Source organism: Anopheles coluzzii, chromosome 2 (assembly GCF_943734685.1).
Source record: "Anopheles coluzzii chromosome 2, AcolN3, whole genome shotgun sequence".
In the NCBI taxonomy this organism is placed as follows: Eukaryota; Metazoa; Arthropoda; class Insecta; order Diptera; family Culicidae; genus Anopheles; species Anopheles coluzzii.
In genome coordinates, this window is record NC_064670.1 from 38,132,740 (window position 1) to 38,153,594 (window position 20,855).

Here is a 20,855-nt window from a genome sequence, read left to right on the forward strand (position 1 = left end):
GCGATGACAACCAAGAGGGGAGGGGGGGACGGGGGTTTTGTTAAGAACGCTTCTCGAAAGGACACGCTTGCTAAGACATGCTGACTAATTAAAAGCTGTAGTGGCTAATTGCTCTTCTTCTGAGTGTATGGAATATCCTGACAACAGTGGGACGGGACGGGACGGGATAAAAGGTACAACGGCGTTCGATTCATACAGTCATGAACACACTTTCTGCTCGGGTGTGTAGAATACGCAATTTAATATGGAAACGTAAGCGCTTAGTAGTTTTATGTTTGTTTTATTTAAAAGATTGTCAAAATGGTGTTTGATTGATTGATGTTACTTATTGCACTTAGCTAAACTGAACAATGTATGGTTTAGTTCTGAAGATAGCAGAACTTTTCTGGCTTTCATGAAATTAATTTGCGACGAAGCTGCGACGTACGTTGTCCTTGCGAATCGTATACATTCGACCACGCGCGCCTTTGATTCTGCAGAAGAAAGGAAAAAAAGATTTTTATTCATTTATAGAGTTATGCATAAGAAGTTAAATTATTTTAATTGAAATTCAATCAACCCAGTCTGCCAGAAAGCTAGACACCGCCAAAGTATTCATTCGCACATCACACCAGTCACGAACATTAACTCAGGCATATGGGAAAACGTAACGATTTAAACCATGCTCAAACAAAAAGATTACGAAATGTATTGTTAAATTATGCTACGGAGGTTTTTCTTATACAGCACGTGTCATTCCATTACTTGCAATTTGAAAGCTTACAATTTATTATCATTATTTATTAAGTCAATCTAAATAATTATTCGTTTCTTCATAAAATCATTCATAGTTTCTTTTTTGTAACCCTGAAACAATAGATGAGCCGTTTTGTTCAAATTTTAACTGATGATACATAAAACCAGTATTCAAATATTTGGCTAATATGACTTCAATCACAGAAATGATCAAAATTCTGTCCAATAACTAGAAAAGTGTTTTAATTTTTGTTTAATTTATTCATTTTATACTTCAAGAAAAAAAGAAAAACAAATTGCAACAAAGAGATAGAAATTAAATCGCTTTTAGCTGAATTATAGCTGTCCGAAATCGAATCCGGGCTACCAATAATGTAGCATATAATTTTGAAATATCATACACAAATAGAAAAAAAAAAGTTTGGCATGCACTGTAATTATACTTTGTCCTGTACCTACAATAGCGTTATAAAAAAGGACTAATTAATATTCAGCCGCCCTTTGTGTGCTTGCTGCTGCCTGTTCCAAGGAATGTCACCATGGTTACAGTTACCTAACACCGTTTTCTAGCATTAATTAATGGTAACACCCACCACCCTCCGCAACCCTAAAACAATGCCCTATCGCGGCGCGTACCACCGCCGAGAGCGAAATCGAAAAATCCGACGCAGCCGTACTTCCACTATTTAGCTGTCCTCCGCCCATCATCGCACATCATCACGAAACTCTCCCCTAGCACACGTTCATTCCATTTATCTTAATCGCCCCCTGTTGGGGTGGTTGTGTGCCATGTGCTGGGGCACTCTCTCGCTCGCCCTAGATTTCACTCATTAAGCGTCCATTCTACCAGGCGCCCAGAACGCACCAGCAGGCTACGGCCACGGATCCACCACGTCGATGGCAACCAAAAATTAAAGAGAGAACCAACGTGCGGTGTTGGAGGACGGTTGCGTACGGTCGGGTACCGATAACCGGCGACTGGGTGGGTGGTTGCAAGTCTCTATGCTCGTCTATGTACAAACCGTACAGCGCAAGGGGTTGGGTACGACGACGGGAGGGTGGAAGAGGAAATTGTTCTTCCCCAGTGACACAACACACACACACACACACCGGGACGAGCTTTGCTGGGGGAAACGCAACCGTGCAGGATTCATTAGACGGTGCGTGAAAGGGATAGCGTGTTGCGGGTGAGTGAGACCGAACTCAAGCGAACAGAAAAAGGAGAATGTTGCTAGGCGCGTGTGCGTTGGCAGTCCTTTTAATTACTCACCACCCGCCTCATCCCTTGCGCACCCTTTGCGCGGAACATCGTTTCGACCAGTAGGCGACGATGTTGCTAGACGGACATTCTCTCTCGCCAAACGGCAAACGTACAGCGAAGAGGAAGCATCCGACGGCAAACGAACTAGAAGAGGACAAATTCGTGGTCATAGTTTCAACATTTACCCGATAGAAAAAGGTATTTTTTATGAAACATTGTACAAGCACATGGCGTTGTAATGGATAGTCGCACCGTTTCCCACAATACCTGGCGTGGATCGATTCCTAGCTCGTCTGAGCCATTCCAACGGTTGTACAGTGGCGGCCATCTACAGTCGGACACCTCATATTTTCACCTATTATCTGACTTTGCGGCATTCTGGACAGTTCTTCAGCTTAGTCTTTGCAAAAAATCAGACCGATATCGTTTAAAATCTCGCAACACTATGCATAAATGTGATAAAAGGTATGACATTTCCTCTGAAAGCCGAACAGTCTTCATTTCAAATGACGTAATTGGTCAGTATTAGCTTATATAATGCTAAAATCATTTATTATCGCTAATTATTGGCCCATCGTCTATTTTGGGTGATCATCAGCGTATAATATAATCTAGGCCAAGCGCTCCATGCCCTTAATCAGCCAAATATCCTTTCTGCAAGGTTCCAAAAGAAGTAGTATAGTAGTTTTAAAGAGAATGTTATTGTTTTTATCGTAATTTTAGAGTTACTTAATCTTTTAGAAGTATCAGGTACGAATAAGAAATAAAAATTTGCTGCCTAGCCTGCCATTGAATACCTAATTGCCTCAATGCCGTTGTTCATAATTTAGATACAATAATTACTGCTTCGAGTTGGTTGATCATTTTCGTTCCTGGCTTAGTTACTGAGCATGTTTGAACATGTTAATAACAAGAATCGTATCTCTCTTTAGCAAGGTAATGAATAAGGCTTTGTGCCATAAGCGCTCATGCATCCCCGTAACATACTAAATGCCCTAACAAGTTCAACGGTTTTGAGCATGAATATTCCTACTAGATTTTAACAGCCAATGCGACATTTACAGCATCTAAACTAGTGTTTATGCTTTATGCAAATTTATGCATCAAAAATTCTTAATCTAAAATAAGATTTCAAGAATTCCTGCGACCGTTTGCCTTACACTTTGCACAAAATGTTGCTTCCTTACTAGCGTAAAGCCTATCGTTTTTTTTTTCTTTATTTTTATAGAGACTTTGAAGCCTATCGTTATAAATTTGTTACACCCGACAGCTTTGACGCTGTCTCCTAACATTCTGTTTTGTTGTCCTATCCATTGATTATGTTCACGTAGTCTTAAGCTCGATATTTCAAACATGAATCATTATTTTTTGTATCAATCAACCGGCAAAAACGGATGCTTTTGAAGACTTCTCCCCATGGTTGTATCCGAATATTTCTTTCACATTCATTTGTTTGTCGTCTTTTATCTGTATTAATTAAGGTATTATGTAGAAAGGCTGACAAAGCCGTCTCTATAACTTCATTCCTGATACTTCTCCAAGGTCTAATAACTCTAAAATTATGAATAACAATAATATCTTTTTTAAAATTACGCTGATACTTAAATTGGTTCATCCGGATGGACGCAGATGGATACCCAAAATAGTCGATATCAATATCAAATGAATTATGCACCATATTGGTCAATATTGGTCGTTGCTACGGGGTCATTTCGCTGTCCGACTTTCACTGAATTGCATTAATTTCATACCTTTTATCACATTTATCAATGGTTTTCCGAGATTTAAAAAGATATCGGTCTGATTTTTTGCTAGGACCAAGCTGAAAAGAGTCCTCAAAGACGTGTGAAGAAAGTTTTCCGATAAGTAGTCTAGGGAACTATCCATGATACCGCCAAAGTCAGAGACAAAGGTGAAAAAATGAGGTGTCCAACATTAGGTGACCGCCAATGTATATTCTTCCGTGAGTCAATCACTACTAACACCTCTTCTGTAAAACCAGATGGGGCCAACACTACTCCACAGGATATAGCTTTTATCACACTTCATTCACGTCGCTTACCCTTAAATCATGCTCCTGCAGCCTCCTTCATCGTGGTCGTCGTTGTCGTCGTCGTCGTCGTCGCATCCGTTGTCGTTGCCACCGTCGTCGTGCTGGCCGCTTGGTGCTCTCCCTCCTCCACGTCCTGCATTTCCGCCCCGACCGCGTGCTCGGTGGTGGTTCCGGTTGCCTTTGGTTCGAACACCAGCACCTTCATGCGGTCGGTCGCAATTTTGGCCGCCCGGTTGCGCTGCGGCTGTTCGGCGTCCTCTCGGAACGGCTCGAAATCAAACGTGTCCAGCTGCTTGCAGTCCGTTTCCGGGTTCGTGCGGGAGTCGGTACGCTTCATCAGATACACGGGCGACTGCTCAATGTGGTCCGAATTGCGACAAATAACGCTCGACAGTTTGGTGTTGTAAATTTGCTGCAATTGTGCTGCAAGCGCATCGAAAGCATAAAAGAAGAAAGTTCAGAACGAACGTTTCTTTACCCACTACACCATCCGCACCTACCTTCAGTGAACCGTTGCGGCCCCCGCCGTCTCTCGTACCAGAACGAGTCGCCCTGCTTCAGCCGCAAAAACTGATCGCCAATCAGGCACGTCAGCAGCGGCCCGACGATCCCATCGCGCACCGGCGCTTCACTGAGCGCGCCGGAGTAAACGTCCACGTTGGCCGGCTCGCGGTAGATGCGCCTCATCTGCCGGTACGATTCCGGATCGACGATGCGCTCCAGCTCCTCCCAGCTGTCGGCCGGCGTCAGGTGGCAGTGCTTGCGCCAGCGCGGGTACGCCGGCAGCCCATGGTCCCGGCCGCGCTGTATGTTGAGCGACACCAGATCCAACCCGCACGGCTGGCCGTGCAGCAGATGCTCGTCCGCCTTCTCGAACAGCCGCTCGGTCAGCTCGGTGGAGAAGTACTGGTCGTACTTGGCCAGCGCCGTACCGATCGCACCGCCCAGCGCATTGTCCAGCCCGTCGCGCGCGTACAGCGAGTACGGGTTGAACAGCATCCGGTGCAGCTCGATGCCCGAGGCGGACGCGGCCGGATTGCGCGTTTGCTTCATCAGCCCGGGCAGCAGCGTGTGGGCGAAGCGGAACGCGGCCCCGGCAAACACGTTCGCGATCGACGCGTCCACCGTGGCGTTGTACGTGTCGCCGGCCCGCTCGCCACCGGCCGATGCGGGCAGCAGGCCCATCCGGCCGGCCGTCTCGTTGCCGACGATCACCGGCACAAACTCGGCGTACGTGATGTGCTGCATCTGGGCGGCCAGGATGCGGCGCGCCTCCTGGAACAGCCGCTCGTCGTCCCAGTGCGGGTTTGCGTGGGCCAGCCCGCGGGCAAGGCTGTTGTGGTGCCGGGCCCAGATCAGATGCATCGAGGTGAGATGCAGATTCTCGTTCGCCCGCGCATCGCCCGACTCGAAGCAGTACTTGCCGGCCGCATTCATCTCCTGCTCGTTGCACCCGTCGAGCGGATCGGTCGACACGGGCAGCAGATCGCGACCGTCCGGCGTGCGCAGCATACGCAGCTGGCCGCCGGCGCCCGTGCGCAGCGCGCCCATACGCTCGTCGTCCGAGCCGTACACGACCGAGCCGTCGATGAAGGCGGTCGCCTGGTTCAGCTGCTGCCGCGGACCGAAGTGACCGGTCGGGGCCGGCACCGAGCGCACAAAGTTCATGCAGGTCACGTTGTACTGGGTGTAGTACGGGTCGCCCGGACCGAGCGGCACGGGAAAGCACTCGGGATGTTGCGGCTGCCCCGGATCGCAGCACTCGATCGGCTTCCCGTCCACGCCCTGGTTCAGCGCGGTGGAGGTTATGTCGTGATCGAGAAACTGGCCCCACACCGCCAGCATCACGCTAAAGTTCGGATCGTTGTGGTACGATGGGCGATGGATTTCGAGCGACACCTGCCGGGCGCTGGGCAGTTCCGCCCCATCGACGGAGGCACGCGGTGCCGATATGCCATCGCCATAGTCTGGGTTGAGCTGGCGCCGGAACGGTATCATCGCGACGCCGTACTCGTACGGTCGCTCCTTACTGTTGCACGTCCCGTTGGCCGTGCGATAGCGCGCGTTGAAGTCGCAGCGCGGTTGACGGTGCGCACGCGGCAAATCCATCGGTGGGCCGCGCCCGATCGAGCCCCGACGACGGATGTCCAACCGGCGCACCAGTGCCTGCGTGGCACGATCCTCCACGAAGCCGACCTTTGCCGCCAGCCGGGCCGCTTTCGTTGCACCGACGGACTTTTGGTGGCGGAAGGAGGGCGAGTTAAGCGGGGGCGACGAGAGCGTCTCCTCCAGCAGCTCCTTATCGCCCAGCGCCTTCTCGCCATCCGCTATGGCGGCCGCCTTGGCATCGTCGCTAACCGCCGTACCGTTCCACTCGGGTGACGACTCATCTGCAACAACAATGGTGGACATCGTTGTCCGATCGATCCGACATTAGCTCATTGACATTGTAAGTTTCACCCCCCCCCCCCTCCCTCGTCACCCTCCTGCTTTCTTAACGGTACTTACCAACCAGCGGGAAACTAATGAGATTTAAGAGCTCAGGAAAATCCGCCGCCGTCGTGTTCGCTCCATCCAGCGGTGGTTGCGTTGCATCGCCGAATATGATGTAACTAATGCTGATCACGATCGCCAGCGCAAATGCACCCCTACCATCCAGGACCAGGAGAAAGTTGAGTTCCGCATATGAGTAAATGTGACACCACGTCGCACCCAGTGGCCCAAACTTACAGTATTGCGGAACAGATCCAGCACTGGAACGTTCGGACCTGGCGCTCCCGAACACTTTCGTGTGACTTCAGATGATGCACGGCGGTGCCCGAGGGTCCCGACGCCAGCGGAAGCGGACCGGAAAGGTCCGACGTTAGTGGCGTTCGTTCGTCAACCATGACCATCTAGAATAGCCTGCAGATGAGAAACGGGGCCACATTTAGCAAACACTGTTCAAAATGCACCACATTGCATAAGTCTATGCGTAAGACTCCCCCCACCCGCTCGCAGAGGATAACGAGACACTTGCCACGCGGTTTTTCTTTGCGCTAGACGGACGCTATTGCACGGCTAAACCTCTCTAGATGTGAACTTTTGGGAAATGGCCACTACCACGGGAGAGCTCCTACCTCGACCGCGATCGCACACGGACTAATTGAACTATCACCATTACATCTAATAAACCGGTCTTTGGCCGCACCGCCGTGTAGCAGAAGCCACAACCATCGCCAGCGTGTTGTCATTTGATACAACGGTTGCATTCCAACCGGCGCGAACACCTTGCCCACCGTACCCGGTCTCGTCCGACACAGTGACTAACGTTCACAGGCCTTACTAAGGTTTCACGCGCCGTCCAGTTGCAACACGCCGCGCATAACTCCTCCGAGCCGCAAAAGGAACGGAAGCGATCCATAACTTCTAAGAAAGTTATAGACAGCGAGAGAGCGAATGAAAGGAAGAACTACTTCCGAATGGATGAAAAGGGAAAACTCGACGGTGAGTGCGGGTGCCTACGGTGCCGGTACCGGTACCGTCAGTTTGGTGTATTATCCTCTCAATGTGTACACATCCTTTTCGACACGATGGACGTGAACATCATGTTTTTTGGGATGATGTCGATGATGAATACGTAGATGTGTCGACGACCAGTCCAGTCCAGCGCATTGACACACTTGAAGGGTTTCACCCCAAAATAAAAAGGGGGGAGACCTGGATTCGGAAAGAGATCGTAGGACGAGGGTGACTTTCAACTGTGCCGTTCCAGTCAATCTGCTTCTGGTCAATCTGGGTGGGAAAAACAACTTGTTTTACACGTTTATCTTTTGCGTGAGGAAGCATGTGCCATCACGTGTGGTTTTAAATTCAAATATTGCTGGCTGCGTGCTGGACAGCGTGGTAGCGCACGGCCGCAGCCAGATTGCGATTGCTCATGGTGGCGCTTGCCTTTCATTAGCGCTGAAAATCCTCCTTGCTTGTGTTTCAATGCATTAATGATAAATGGCTGAATTCATATAATTCTGTTCTAAAGGAAAATAATTATATTAAAAAAAACGTGTAAAAATCCATTTAACACATGCCATGCAGAAATTTGCACAACACTGTATCACACACACCGACTGTTCCAGTACCCAGCACAGGGGCTGTAAACGCAACTCCCTTGTATAATCAGTGTGGCCAGATTATTTTGACCGTTTTCGGTAGGAGATCAAAATAGTATCTGTAGTTTTCGTTAGATTTTAAAACACGAAACTCAGTTCAAAAGAATTGTTAAGCGGAGTTCGCGGGGCGCGGGGGGTGGGGGGGGGTCGTGGTGAGGGTGAAGTACTATCCCACGAGAAAATGCATCCTTTATCTGTTTCAAGGAGATGGATTAGATTTGGTTCAGCCCGTCACACGAATGCAGGACTTTCTGAAGTGTCGATCTGAAAATTTTACTGAGAATTCTAAGGCAAAGATAGGCTGAGAGATATATTTTATTTTTTATCTGTTTCTCAGCGGTGGTGAGTTCCTTTTCTCGGGGTTCCACGCGGACGCCTAGGGCCGTGGCAATGCTCCATCGAATGCGGTTTTATCGGACGTCCCAAGTGCCACAAATCCACTAAACGACCACTAAACGGCTTCTAAACGACTCAAGTTCTCTACCTAAACGGAATATAGAAAGACTTCGTTTAGCAGACGGCAAACGACTCATGCATTCTAAAAATAGCGAAAAAGCTGGTGGCGCTCTCTGTTGGTGGGATACCCCAACCAGTTGAGCTTCATCGCTTGGAGGAGAGCTTTCTCGCTTCCTCTGTACTGTTGTATGGTTTCGCATTGAAGTTATGCATCGCTAGAACTAGAACGGCGATACGATTGTTTAAATACTAAACTCCAACGGAAACCACCAGCACAGAAGCAAGTGAGATTTGAGTAATGGTCGTTGGTGTTGATACCCACGTATCTGACCACACGACCATTGATATAGATTTTTGCTCAGAAAGTTAGAAGGCTATATAGGTCATGATAAGATGAAACTTGTCGAAACACATTGCAAGAAAAGGATAGCAATATAATGATGAGTTGTAATACGCCATCTATTTATCAAACCAATGAAGCTGTGGAGCTTTCATTTTTTTTCTATGGATATTCAATTTTCCAGTCGTTTAAGCTTAATCTGTGGCGCTTGGGGTGCTATCAATCGATTTTCACTCGACTATTTAGAATGACAATTTTGAATGAAATAGCGCTATGCAGCTATTTCGATTGAAATTTCAAATATTGAGATGAGTTTTTAAGTTCAATGATAAAAAATGGAGATTGTTCCTACAAACCCTACATAATTACTTTGAAAGCTCATTTCTTTTATCCGTCGTACGACGAAATCACACGTCCGACGTTATCTGCCAAGTCCCATATAAAATTTTAACAGCACGGTCGATTAAATCGCGACTAACGAAACACAGATACGGGCCTTAGGCAGCGGTCTAATCTTTTTGCGCGCAACATTGTTGCTGGCAAAATGTATGGATTTTGACAGCTAGCGCAACTTTGTTGCCGGCCAAATTCAAACCAATTTTATTGTTGTCTGGCAACATTTTCTATTTACCTTGGTCATGGTAATCGGGTGTATGAAATGACACAGCAGCAGTGTGCGTTTTGTTGACATCCGCTAAATTTGAAATTTTGAAACACTTTATTCAACAAGTGAATGATAAAAAATAAACTCTGAGCTGTTAATTGGCAATTTTTTCACGCTAAACAATGTCAAAGCGAAATGTTGCCAGCAACATTCATAGACCACCTTAGCGATATGTTTCCGAGCCACAATGTTGCGCGCAACAAGATTAGACCGCCGCCTTACCCAGCGCTCTAGCAGCAATCGAACACGACATCGAACATGAAAAATGTATGGGATTTGACATGTTCGATTTGTTGGTTATCAAATCGAACATGTCAAATCCCATATATTTTTCATGTTCGATGTCGTGTTCGATTGCTGCTAGAGCGCTGCCTTAGTTGTCACAGTTAAATTTCTTGTATTGGTCGCTAGTGATTTCAATATATTCATATAGAGTTCAACGTATAAAATGAATGGATAAATTATTTTATGGTTTCACAATCAGCATTAAAAAAAATTATGATTTTTGGTAGGAAAAATAAAAAATCGGTAGGAATCGGAGACAAATCGGTATTTCTGGTCACTCTGTTTATACCGGTTGTGCTGTCATCGCTGCGTGTGAAAACAGTTGCAAAAAAGCGCGAGGACGGTCCGTAACATACGCGAAACTTATGCTGTGAAACTGTGAAAGGAAGCGTTTGCGTGCAGGCAGTTAGGAAGACAAACCGTTTTTCTTTACAATCGTACAGCAGTATGGATCGCACGTTTTCGTTTGGAGGTGGCCCGATCAAGAATAGTACCATGTCCCGGTCGCGACAATCGCTCGGCGGCTCACTGTTTTCGGGCGGTGCACGATCAACCAACACAAGCACGTTTGCACGCCAAGGCTCGGGGTAGGTTGTTTACCCGTGGGGGGTTAAGTTGTTGCGAGATTTCCAGCTAATGCGCATCCGTTGACCCGCTCCTTCCCTCCCTCTCTCTCCTTCAGCCGTTACAGCTTATCGTCCCGGTCGAACGTGTCCACGCTACGCGTGGTCGCCAAATCGGAGTACAACATACTCGAATCGTACGGCTTTTCGCTGCCGGTGCAGGTGACCGAGGTGCTTACGTTCAACGAGCGCAGCATCAACGTGTCGGTAAACTACGGCCAGAATGGTTGGGCATGGTTGGTGCAAGGCCGCCGGCTGTTCGTGTGGCAGTATCGGGACAATGCGGGCCAAAAGTCAGCGGGCAGCGGGTTTGGCGGGGAGCCCTTCGCTACCCCGAGGCGCCCGTACGCCGGCCAGTGCCGTCAGCTCACCCTGCCCCACTGTGATATCGGCCACAAGGCAACGCTGGTGGCGGTGTTTGTGAACGAGGGCCAACAGATGGCTTCCTGTCTGGCCGTGTCGCCGGCCGGCGACGTGCGCTACTGGCAATCGATCGCCCACGACGGATCGTCCATCGACGAGTGCAACATTCTGGAAGGGCAAGAGTTCGAGCAGCTGGTCGGGCTCGGTGGGCAGGAGTTTGTGCTTGCCACGACCACGTGCAGCTTGATGCGGCTGAATGTGCATCTGCAGAACGGTCGGTACGTGATAGTGCCGCGGCTGATCAAGCCACCGTCGGGCTTTTTCGGCGGCATCGGCAAACGGTTCGCGTCCATCATAATCGGAATGAATAGCGGTCAGGATAGGGAAAATGTGAGTAGTTTTCAGGGTGTGCGATGGACCCATTATCCATTTCATACATTGCTTCTACCTCTCTCTCTCGTTTTGTGCAGAAACTGGTAAAAATGAGTTGCGAAAAAATCTCACACAATCCCACCGAATGGCACGTTACCGTGCTGGCTGACCGGTGGATTCAGCGGTGGGCAGTGCAACCACAGAACGGCATCGAGCGCTTCCTCAGCGAGGACGCTGACATTATGAAGAAAATGCGCGACTTTTTCCACCAAAAGCTTTGGAGCACGCGGGACGCGTCGGAGATTGAGTTGTGGGCCCTGGACATGCAGCCGACCGATCGGGGCGTAATCATACTGGCCGCGGCCGTCAATCAGCAACGCTCCCAGCAGGTATACTACGCGCTGATGACGGTAATCTACGAAGCGGACAGCACCTTCACCCTGAAGGACACCACCGTCATGCGCTACAAAGGGTTTTACAGTGCGGAGCGTTTGGCGGAGCTGATCGATTTTCGGTTCATAGCGAATCGTAGCATTGCCTACGTGTACAACGATCGATGCATTTTCCCCGTCGCACTGAACGACCCCGGTACGGGAAGCATCGCCTCCACTGTCGGTGGGTCTGGCGGTAGCGATGGCGGTAGCAGTCCCCCCACATCGGGCTCTGGAGAGGACGTGGAAAAAATCGAATTTCACGCCCGGGAAGATATGATCCTGATGGGCAATTGCTTTCAAAACATGCCCCTATTCTTCTCCCGCCTCAACGGCATGGTAATCGTCACGCCGTCCGATTTCGATCCGAGCGATATGTTCAACTCGTCCGTTTCGTCCGACATGTTCAACCCGAACGGCTCTTCCATTGCGGACGCGACCGTATTTATGCAGCAGTCGATCTTTGCTCCCGCTACGACCAATGCGGGCAATTTGATCCTGTACGAGCTGGACCCGGAAGAGATCGCCAACACGCCAACCGATGGGCCGGACGAGCTGGACCCGGTACACCAGCTGAAGGCGGCCTTCATCTATCACATCAAGCGCAACACGGTGGCGGCGGATGGGCTGATTGCCAGCATGCTCGAGCTGCCCGGCCAGCGCGAACTGGTGGACGGCGAGCTTGACCGCACGGTGCTGAAGATTGCGATCGACCTGGCGCAGGATACACCGGCGGCCGATCCGCGCTGGGAGGTTACCGACAAGCATGCGCTCGGTTCATCGACCTCGATGCAAATCATTCAGCAGCTGCGGGAGAAGAATGTTGCCTACACGCAGTTCATCGAGTTTCTGCACAGCCGCAAGCTGTGGGACCGTTTGAATGCGGTCACTAGCGGCGCCGGAGCGGGAACGGAGGCAGGCAATGCCCGGCCAACCTCGCTGTGTCTGGCGGACATTGGCGAGAAGATAGTGGCCACGATTGGCATCAAATGTCTGCACAACAGTCACTCGCGCATCATCGACGAAGCGATCAATCTGGTGCTGCGGCAGTCGAACCGCACCGTACCGTTTCCGAACCTAACGCCGCAGGATCTGTTTTACGCCCAGACGAACCGCGTAGAGGAGCTGTTCAAGGTGCTGAGCGAGCTGGTAGATGGGTATGTGCAGCAGGAGCTGACCGCGCTACAAATACAGTCGGCCCTGGTCGAGGTGAACACGATCGTGCTGACCGTGCTGCAGGAGGTGGTCAAGTATCGGGAATCGAAGGCGGGCACGTTCACCGTGCGCGAAGAGCTGCAGAAGCGCTACGAGCAGATACCTTGGACGGCAATAGCCGGTAAGCACGGTTTGCGGGACGTGCTGCTGCAGCTGATTAGCTGCACGCTGCGCCACGGTGTGAAGGGGACGGCCGAGCCGGAGTTTCGCATGAAGCATTTCAAGCACCTGACTGAACTGATCGACTATGTGCTGGATGGCCGCAAGACCTATCTGGAGAGTGTCCATGACGAGGAGAAGTATGCGGTGCTGCTGCAGCAGTACGAATCGCAGCGGAGCGATCTTATTTATCCATTGGGTAAGCTATCGCAAACAAAGCAGAGCAGCAAGGCCGTAAATTTTAATCTGGGATTTGCCGAGAGCAATTTCTTTTAAGATGGATAAGCCTCAATGGCTTATCACAAGTAAAAATACCACTTTGTTTTGATTACCATTTTCTTAGAATTCACTAGCTATGACTGATACAGTATCTAATCACTTTTTTAATCTTTCCAATCCAACTACCTCCCACACAGTGGAAGCGGAACAGTACGAGATGGCGGCCAAACTGGCGGAAAAGTATCTCGACTTCCAGACGCTGGTGGAAATATGCGACAAAACCAACAACCAGGAACGGCTGGACGAGTATATCGAGCGCTACAAAGAGCACGACTTTTCGCAGTTTGCCATCAGCTGGCACATGAACCAGAACAGGCAGGGCGACATACTGCTGCGCTTCAAAAACAACCAGTCCGCGTTGGCCCGGTTCCTGGTGGACCATCCGTCGATGGCCTGGATACAGCTGCTGTTCAACGGCGAGATTGCGCAGGCGGCCGACGTCCTGCTTTCGCTGGCCCAGCGCGAGAAGGAGCTGTTGGCGCGCAAACGAGCGATGCTTTGTCTGGGCAAGCTGTGTCTGCTGGCGGCGGAAGGCGACACGTTCCAGGGCCAGATCGATGCAATCAATGCGGAGCTGGAGCTGATCGATATACAGGAAAACATTCCATCGGAAATTTTGGAAATGTTCGGTTATGATACAAAGCACGCGAAGGTGCTAACGCCGGAGGAGATTGTTGATGTAAGTTGTGTTATAAAAAATGGCCCACCGCTGTGTCTAATTGCATTTTTTCTCTCCCTCTCTCTCTCTTTTCTTATTGCCCTCCAGCTATACATTGCCGATGAGTACAGCAAATCGAGCGAGAAAGAGTTCCGCTACGCGCTTTCCCTGCTACCGTACGTGGAAGATCCGATCGAGGTGCGGCACCGGATTTGGTGTGCGGCCGTGCTGCGCGATTCCTGGGAGGAGTACAACAAAAATGCCCCCCTGGACAGTATGCAGAATATGCTGTTCTTTAGGCTGATCGACCTGTGCTACATCTCGGATGCGGGCGAGCTGGAAAACTTCCTGCCACCGTTGGAAAGCTTCCTGAACGCGCCGGAGCTGGGCGATCTAACGCAGAGCAAATCGTTCCAGTATCTAATGAAGCTGGGCTACGAGCACATCAACGAGTCGTACAGGAAGAAGTAAGCATTTTTCTCTCGCTGTCGGTTCGGGTATGTTTAAGGTACTTCTATTATTATTAGGTTGATAAAGTGTATTTGTATGCCACGGTATTGCAACTAAATAAAGCGTGTTCAATTAAACTGTTAAGGATTCAGTGATCGATTTAAAGGCAGCATGCAATGTATTGTTTTGATAATACATCACACAAAATAATAAAAAAATAATAGAAAATTAGCTACCACAAAGAAAGCGAATTCCTAAACTCTCTTCTTCTTCTTTTGGCTCAACAACCGTTGTCGGTTAAGGGCTGCCTGTACCACTTGTGCGGTTGGCTTTCAGTGACTTTTGGATTACCTCCCATAGCAGGATAGTCACTCCTACGTATGGCGGCACGGTCTATTTGAGGCTTGAACCCATGATGGGCATGTTGTTAAGTCGTACGAGTTGACGACTTTACCATAAGACTGGAATTCCTTAAACTTTTTTAGCTTTTTTTATCAATAAAATATTATATTTACCGTAAGTTTTAGTGTGCATCGAAGAAAATAATAATTAAAATATAATTTTGTGTATTATCTTCGTCTATGGCGCTACAACCGTTGTCGGTCGAGGGCTGCCTGTACATCTAGTAGGCTTGGCTTTCATTGCCTTTTGATTACCCATAGCAGGATAGTCCTACTGATAGGGGAATGGTGCACACGGGCCATGAACCCATGACGGGCCTTTTTGTATGTCATACACCAAATTTGGATAAAACATGCAAAATACAATGTAATAAAAATCTAAAAAATCAAAATTTTCTTGCACTCGATCACTGTAAGACCATTAAAATGAAAGACCAGAAGCTTGAGCTTGATGGTAAGACCGAATTACTTCAAAATTTAAACCTAAATAGAACTTTTGTGGCAGAATCTGTGGTGTAATTTTGAGCGATGAAATGAAAGAAATAAGTAGCTTATTATTAGCTAAATATTACCAGAGAATTTGGATACACTAAGCTTTAATAGTTGACTCAATGGTTTTTCTTCAAATAGACAATGTTCCAGCTACATGACCCATTTAAAATGGAAGAACATTCCGAGAATCGTAAAATGTGTCCACTTGCACAAGTTATTAGATCCGTGACGTTTTCGCCACCCCATTCGAAAGAAAGAAGAGTGTACGCGAAGAGAAGAACATAGACAATACACACACGTTGACGGTATGGGGGCAGTAATGGACGAAAGGGTTCTCTTGTTTCGGGTGCCCTTGTTTGCTAACCCTTTGGGGTGGGGAGGGGGTTTGGTAAAGTGATACAAAGGCGGATTTATAAGGTTTGTTTTCAACCATTTTACAGCTATTTACATTTTATTTTCTTGCTTTGCTCTCTTTTCGTAACGACGACGACAGGGGCATGACAGTCATAAAACGGGGGGAAATTCTTCTAATTATTATGTCTGTTTTTGTATTAGTGTGCGTGTGTGGTGTGTGTGTGTATGATCGAAGCACCGTGTCTGTTGGTGCCATCAACTACCATTTACATACCGAATGGGTGGAAGGACAGGGGAAAGGAACGAGTACGGACGGTGTCATTATACCGCCGTTGAGATAGTTTATAAACATATTTTTTTGTTATGTATCGGCATTTGTAAAAGGTAAACTAATCTTCCCTATTTCTCTCTCTATCTCTCTCTTTCGTTTTTGTTGCAGATCTTAGTTAATGTTACTGTTTGTTTTCAACTCTTGATATAGCAACTAATATAGCTTTACAGCAGCTTTTCCACTGACATCTCGTATCAGCAGCGTGTATCAGTGGCTAATGGGAGATACAATACACTGTACATATCTAGTTTCGTCACAGTTTGTCTACACACGAGCTTACTCAGACTCAGGGTGGTGAAGGGCACAAATGAAATGATTGTCCCCAAATGGCCAAAAAGCGCCATCTACTGATTCTCCTCCATGAGAAGTGCGTATGATCGATAGTTCCGTTGAATAATGGTGAGCGATGTACGGCCACCTCCACCAGTAGACCGCGCTGAAAACACTGCGTTAGTGTACAAATTACCTTCGGCTTGCTAAAACATAAAACCGGCAACGGAAGGAAGCGAGGGAGGAGGGAACAGTCGACTAAGAGGATTAACCCGAAAAAGGAAGAACGGATAAGAAAACGGGAAAAAGTTGTACCAAGCAGCGGGTCCGTGTATCGTGCAGCACTTACGAAGATGGTTTGCATTTCACCTGGCGCTGATGTGTCGTCCTTTAACCTTCGCACTATATTCGGGTTTGCAATTCTACATGTTGCCGCGCCATTCGCTATTGATGTACGTTTGCTTAATGGATTTTGCTATTCATGTTACATACAATCACACACGCACACGCACGCACACACACACATACACTCGGTCTTTAGGGCAACCGTACTCCATGGGCCACTATGTTGTCACTCAACCGTTCCGTTGGATGCAAAATAGATCTGGAGAAGGAGTTAGAGGGGACAACACACTTTCCTTTGCACCATCCGGATACTCTCAGCTGAGAACATATTTCGAGCAAAATTTCGTTTTTTTATGTTGGGTAAAATGAAATCAACTTGTACAGAATTCCACACAACGCAAGCACTAGATGTTAGGCGAGCTATGGAGCTATTGCACGTACACCACCGCAGTACGGTATTGAACACACGGAACCTTTGCGGAAAACGCGCGTACATACTTTAACGGGCCGAAAGGGGACTGGTACAACTAACAAGCACTTACAGACGGAATACATCGCGGATGGATTCACTACCGGAAACGACGACACCCCATCAAGGAGCAGGTTCTACTCTCTTTTTTTCTCTCTTTGTTTCTACGCCCCTCTAGCGCTCTTTCCGCCCATGTGTTTCGCCTCGTTAAGCTCTCTGCGCTGGTCTCCGTGGTTGCTGTTTTGTTCTCCATACGTCACAATATTCTACATGGATACCAGCGCTACTTTGATTGACAAACCGGAACAACCACTGATATACACGACCGCGAAAACAAAACCCATGTCTTGGGCACACACTGAACGGGTTTGCTCAACGGTTCATTAGCATTACCGGGGGTATGGAGGTTGCCGTAGCGGTGGCCGTGCCCGCCGGCATCCCGTAGCTGCCCGGGTTTACCAACGGTGTGCCGGAGGCGGATCCTTCGCCGCCCATCAGTCTCCGTTTGGCGATCGCCTTCTTGACGTACGCCGTAATGAGGGCCTGTATCTTGGCCGGATTGATTTCTCCCGAACGGCTGTGGCAGATCTGTGACGAGAAGGGCACAATTAGCGAACCACAAATGGGGCAGAAACGGGAGGAAGGGGGGAGGCGACAACTATCACCACTTACCTTGGGGATAGACTTTCGCATAATCTCCTTGTATTCGTCCTTGTCGATACGCTTCTTGTTGAAGTGAGGCTTAAGGCAATGTTTCACCTCCTCCACGATTCGCTCCTGCCGTTGGAGCTTTTTGATGAGCTTTTTTGGAAAGAAAAGAAAATAGCACGACCACGTTAGTTACGCTCGGTTGCTAGGCTAGTGTGAGACTTGTCATTTGCTTTACCTTTTCCTTGACCTGCATGTCGACCGCGGAGTCAGGTATTTCATCCAGCATTTCCAGCGTCATTTTATGCGCTGTAAGAGAAAGGGGAACGAATCAGTACGGTTGCCCCGTTGCAAGACACCCAATTCTTCCATACTTACGTTTGTACATTTCGTCCACCGCAATCACCGATCGATGCTGGTAGCTTTTCCGCAGATCGCCGTACAGCGTTTTCGGATCGTTCCCGAACACCTTGCGCAGGTTGTCCACCGTCAGTGCGATCGTTTGCGTTTCCCCGTTGCCGTCGTGGCTCGGTGGTTCGAACATTTGCTCGTCACAATCGCTCGAGCGGGGCGAGTACGGCGAAATGTCACCATCGTTCAGCTCATCCTCGAACGGGACACCGCCGCTCGTGGTCGCACCGCCACTGGTCGTACCACCGCCGCTGGGCTGACCGCCGGCCGTCGCTGCGTTCGCTTTGCCTGCCGTACCGTGCGAGCGTGCCTCTCGACCACCGCCAGCCGCGAGCAGCTTCTTCGGCATCGATTTGATGATCGCCTTCATCGGTGACGGATGGTGCAGGTGGTGGTACGGATGGCTCGTGGTGGCCGTGCGCGCCGGGCTGCTGTTGAGCGCGTTCATCTTGTCGTACGGCGGCGAGTCGGGATGCAGATCCAGTACTCCATCGGAGCTGCCCGTCGGGTCCGGCTGTACCATGGAGCGGTCCTGCCCCGAGCCCATCTGCCCATGGTGCCCGTGATGGTGTCCGTGGTGTGGATGGTGCGGATGATGATGGTGGTGGTGGTGGTGATGGTGCGGATGGTGACCCTGCGAGTGATGATGGTAGTCACCTTTCGCCTCTTTCTGCAGATCGTCCTGATGGTGGTGGGTATGGTGATCGAGAAAGCTGAGCGATGATATGCTGCCCATGTCGTGCCGGGAGATGGCGGTGCTCGGGGACGATTTCGTCGGCTCGAACGGATCGTACGAGTCGGGCGATTTGGGGGCCGGTTCCGGGGGCGTATTGGGGCCACGGTTGCTTTGGTCGGCCTCGTTCGCTTTCGCTTCCTCCTTGCCGGGCCGCTGCACCATCGACCGTTTGCCCTCCTCGTCGCTCAGCACGATCACCTCCCTCGGGCTGGAGATTATCTGCCCGCCGGGCGAACGCTCCAGATCAATGACCATCACCGGTTTGACGCCCGGATCGAGCTTCTTCTTCTTGGCCGCCGGCGGTTTCGGATCGGCTGATTGAAGCGCCGTTGACTGATGCTTGTCCGCCTGCTGCTGCTGTTGGTGTTGCAGTTGCTTGGGATCATGCTCCTGTCCCTTCTTCTCCTGCTCCGATTGCGCTGGCTGCTGCTGCTGCTTTAGATTGTACTTCTCTTTCACGTCCTTCGCCTCCAGCTCGCGGCTGGCCGGGCTGGGACTGCTGTTCCGGCGAGGAGTGCGGCCGGATGCTGCCGCATCGGACGCACGCTCCTCTTTGGTAACGATCAGCTTGTCGCGCGTCTTTTCCCGCTTCGTCTTCTTCCGCTTGCTCTTCTTGTGCCGGTCGCTCCGCTCCTTGCCGCCCTTCTCGTTGTCGATGAAGCTGACGCTGACGAGTATGTTCTGGCCAGAGGCGAATATCTCCTTCGACTGGGCCACGTCGTGCTCGGGCGGGCAGATGCGCTCCTCGAGGATTTCCTTCTGCCGGCGCCGATCCTTTTTCGCCCGCTTGCGCTCCCGCTCGCGGGCCTTCTCCTTTTTGCGCTTGTCTTTCTTGCGCTTCTTGTGCTTCGGCACGGGCGGCGGCGCCAGCGACAGGGCCATCGACGAGTCCGTCATCTCGTCCACCGACCCCCGTTTGTCCTCGTCGGTGAGGTCCTCGTACGCTGGGCTGCCGTACGCTTCGCTCGCCCGCACCGTCCCGAAGCAGCTGCTGCCGGAGCTGATGTCGCTCAGCACGGACGAGAGGCTGCGGTCGCGGCTCACGCTGTGCCGGGAGTAGTCGTCGGTGCGGTACCGTTCGCGGGACGCCCGTTCCGCTGGTCGGTCGCGCGGCACCGACGGCAGTCGGTCGTCCGAGGGCGAGGGCCCTCCACGATATCGCCGCTCCTGCCCGCTGCCGTGGTATGGGGAGTACGCCGCCGGTTGACTGTGGCCGGTGTAGTCCCGGAATGGAATCGGTCCATTGTGTGCACCGCGCCTGCGGTACGGTTTCGCGGCACCGCGCTGATAGTAGTCTCCCCCTCTCGTACGCGAGTATCGCGTTATACGCATTGCGAATGCTGATGCTCTGTTGCTGCGTGTGCCGCACCTGACGCGCTCGGTGTGTCCGCAGGTTCCGCGGGGCGGGGGGAGGAGTGCACCTTCCGCAACCAGTGCCCGATGCAGCACGGTTTGTTTTGGGACGCGTTGCAAGCAACAATTTTGTCCCGAACTTTACGACACTTTTGAACAACTTTTTCGTTTTGCGACTCGATCTTGACAACTGCTTCTTGGTGTTCTTTCCACTCCATTCTCTGCTTTGCTGTGCTCGTTTGACGTGTTTGTTTGGTCGGACTGGCGGAACCTTACAAAAGCAACCGGGTGAATTTGTTTTATTTTTGTTTCTAGTGAATATTTAATTATTGTGGAAATGTGTGAAAAAGGAAACAGTAAAAAGCGATTCTTTGATTAATCATTTGTGATGGAAACGATGATGGCTGTAAAATCAGCTAGTTATTTCAGCATGTTTTGCAGCGAAGCTACCACTGTGCGGTCATTCATCAATATTTTGGAAAGGTAATATTCAATAGTAAAAAATGTGCAAAACTTCTTTTAATTTAATTTACAGAAAAATACTTTCATTTTG

General features: G+C 49.9%; 3 protein-coding genes across 5 annotated transcripts; 1 reads left to right on the plus strand and 2 right to left on the minus strand.

Annotated features, from left to right (window-relative positions):
* Positions 1-264: 264 nt before the first annotated feature.
* LOC120950922 (chorion peroxidase) lies at positions 265-16,796 on the minus strand. Of its 3 annotated transcripts, none has more exons than XM_040369339.2 (6): positions 16,690-16,796; positions 6,780-6,953; positions 6,558-6,697; positions 4,550-6,439; positions 4,059-4,472; positions 265-473 (listed from the first exon to the last, which is right to left on the minus strand). In XM_040369339.2, the coding sequence occupies exons 2-5, from the start codon at positions 6,941-6,943 to the stop codon at positions 4,066-4,068; spliced, it is 2,601 nt and encodes an 866-aa protein (XP_040225273.2). In that variant the 5' UTR covers positions 6,944-6,953; positions 16,690-16,796; the 3' UTR covers positions 265-473; positions 4,059-4,065. The 3 variants fall into 3 exon arrangements, with proteins under 3 accessions (XP_040225273.2, XP_040225272.2, XP_049461608.1); XM_040369338.2 differs by lacking the exon at positions 16,690-16,796 and adding an exon at positions 7,069-8,020; XM_049605651.1 differs by lacking the exons at positions 265-473; positions 16,690-16,796 and adding exons at positions 1,147-2,140; positions 7,069-8,021.
* Positions 10,207-14,636, plus strand: LOC120950921 (nuclear pore complex protein Nup133). The gene is made up of 5 exons (XM_040369337.2): positions 10,207-10,529; positions 10,625-11,318; positions 11,399-13,304; positions 13,522-14,063; positions 14,151-14,636. Exons 1-5 carry the CDS (start codon positions 10,390-10,392, stop codon positions 14,511-14,513), a joined length of 3,645 nt encoding a protein of 1,214 aa, XP_040225271.2. The 5' UTR covers positions 10,207-10,389; the 3' UTR covers positions 14,514-14,636.
* Positions 16,797-16,853: 57 nt separating the features above from the next.
* On the minus strand, positions 16,854-20,545 carry LOC120950924 (uncharacterized). Its single transcript, XM_040369340.2, has 4 exons — positions 18,181-20,545; positions 18,041-18,111; positions 17,827-17,955; positions 16,854-17,742 (listed from the first exon to the last, which is right to left on the minus strand). The coding sequence occupies exons 1-4, from the start codon at positions 20,279-20,281 to the stop codon at positions 17,527-17,529; spliced, it is 2,517 nt and encodes an 838-aa protein (XP_040225274.2). The 5' UTR covers positions 20,282-20,545; the 3' UTR covers positions 16,854-17,526.
* Between the last annotated feature and the right edge of the window lie 310 nt (positions 20,546-20,855).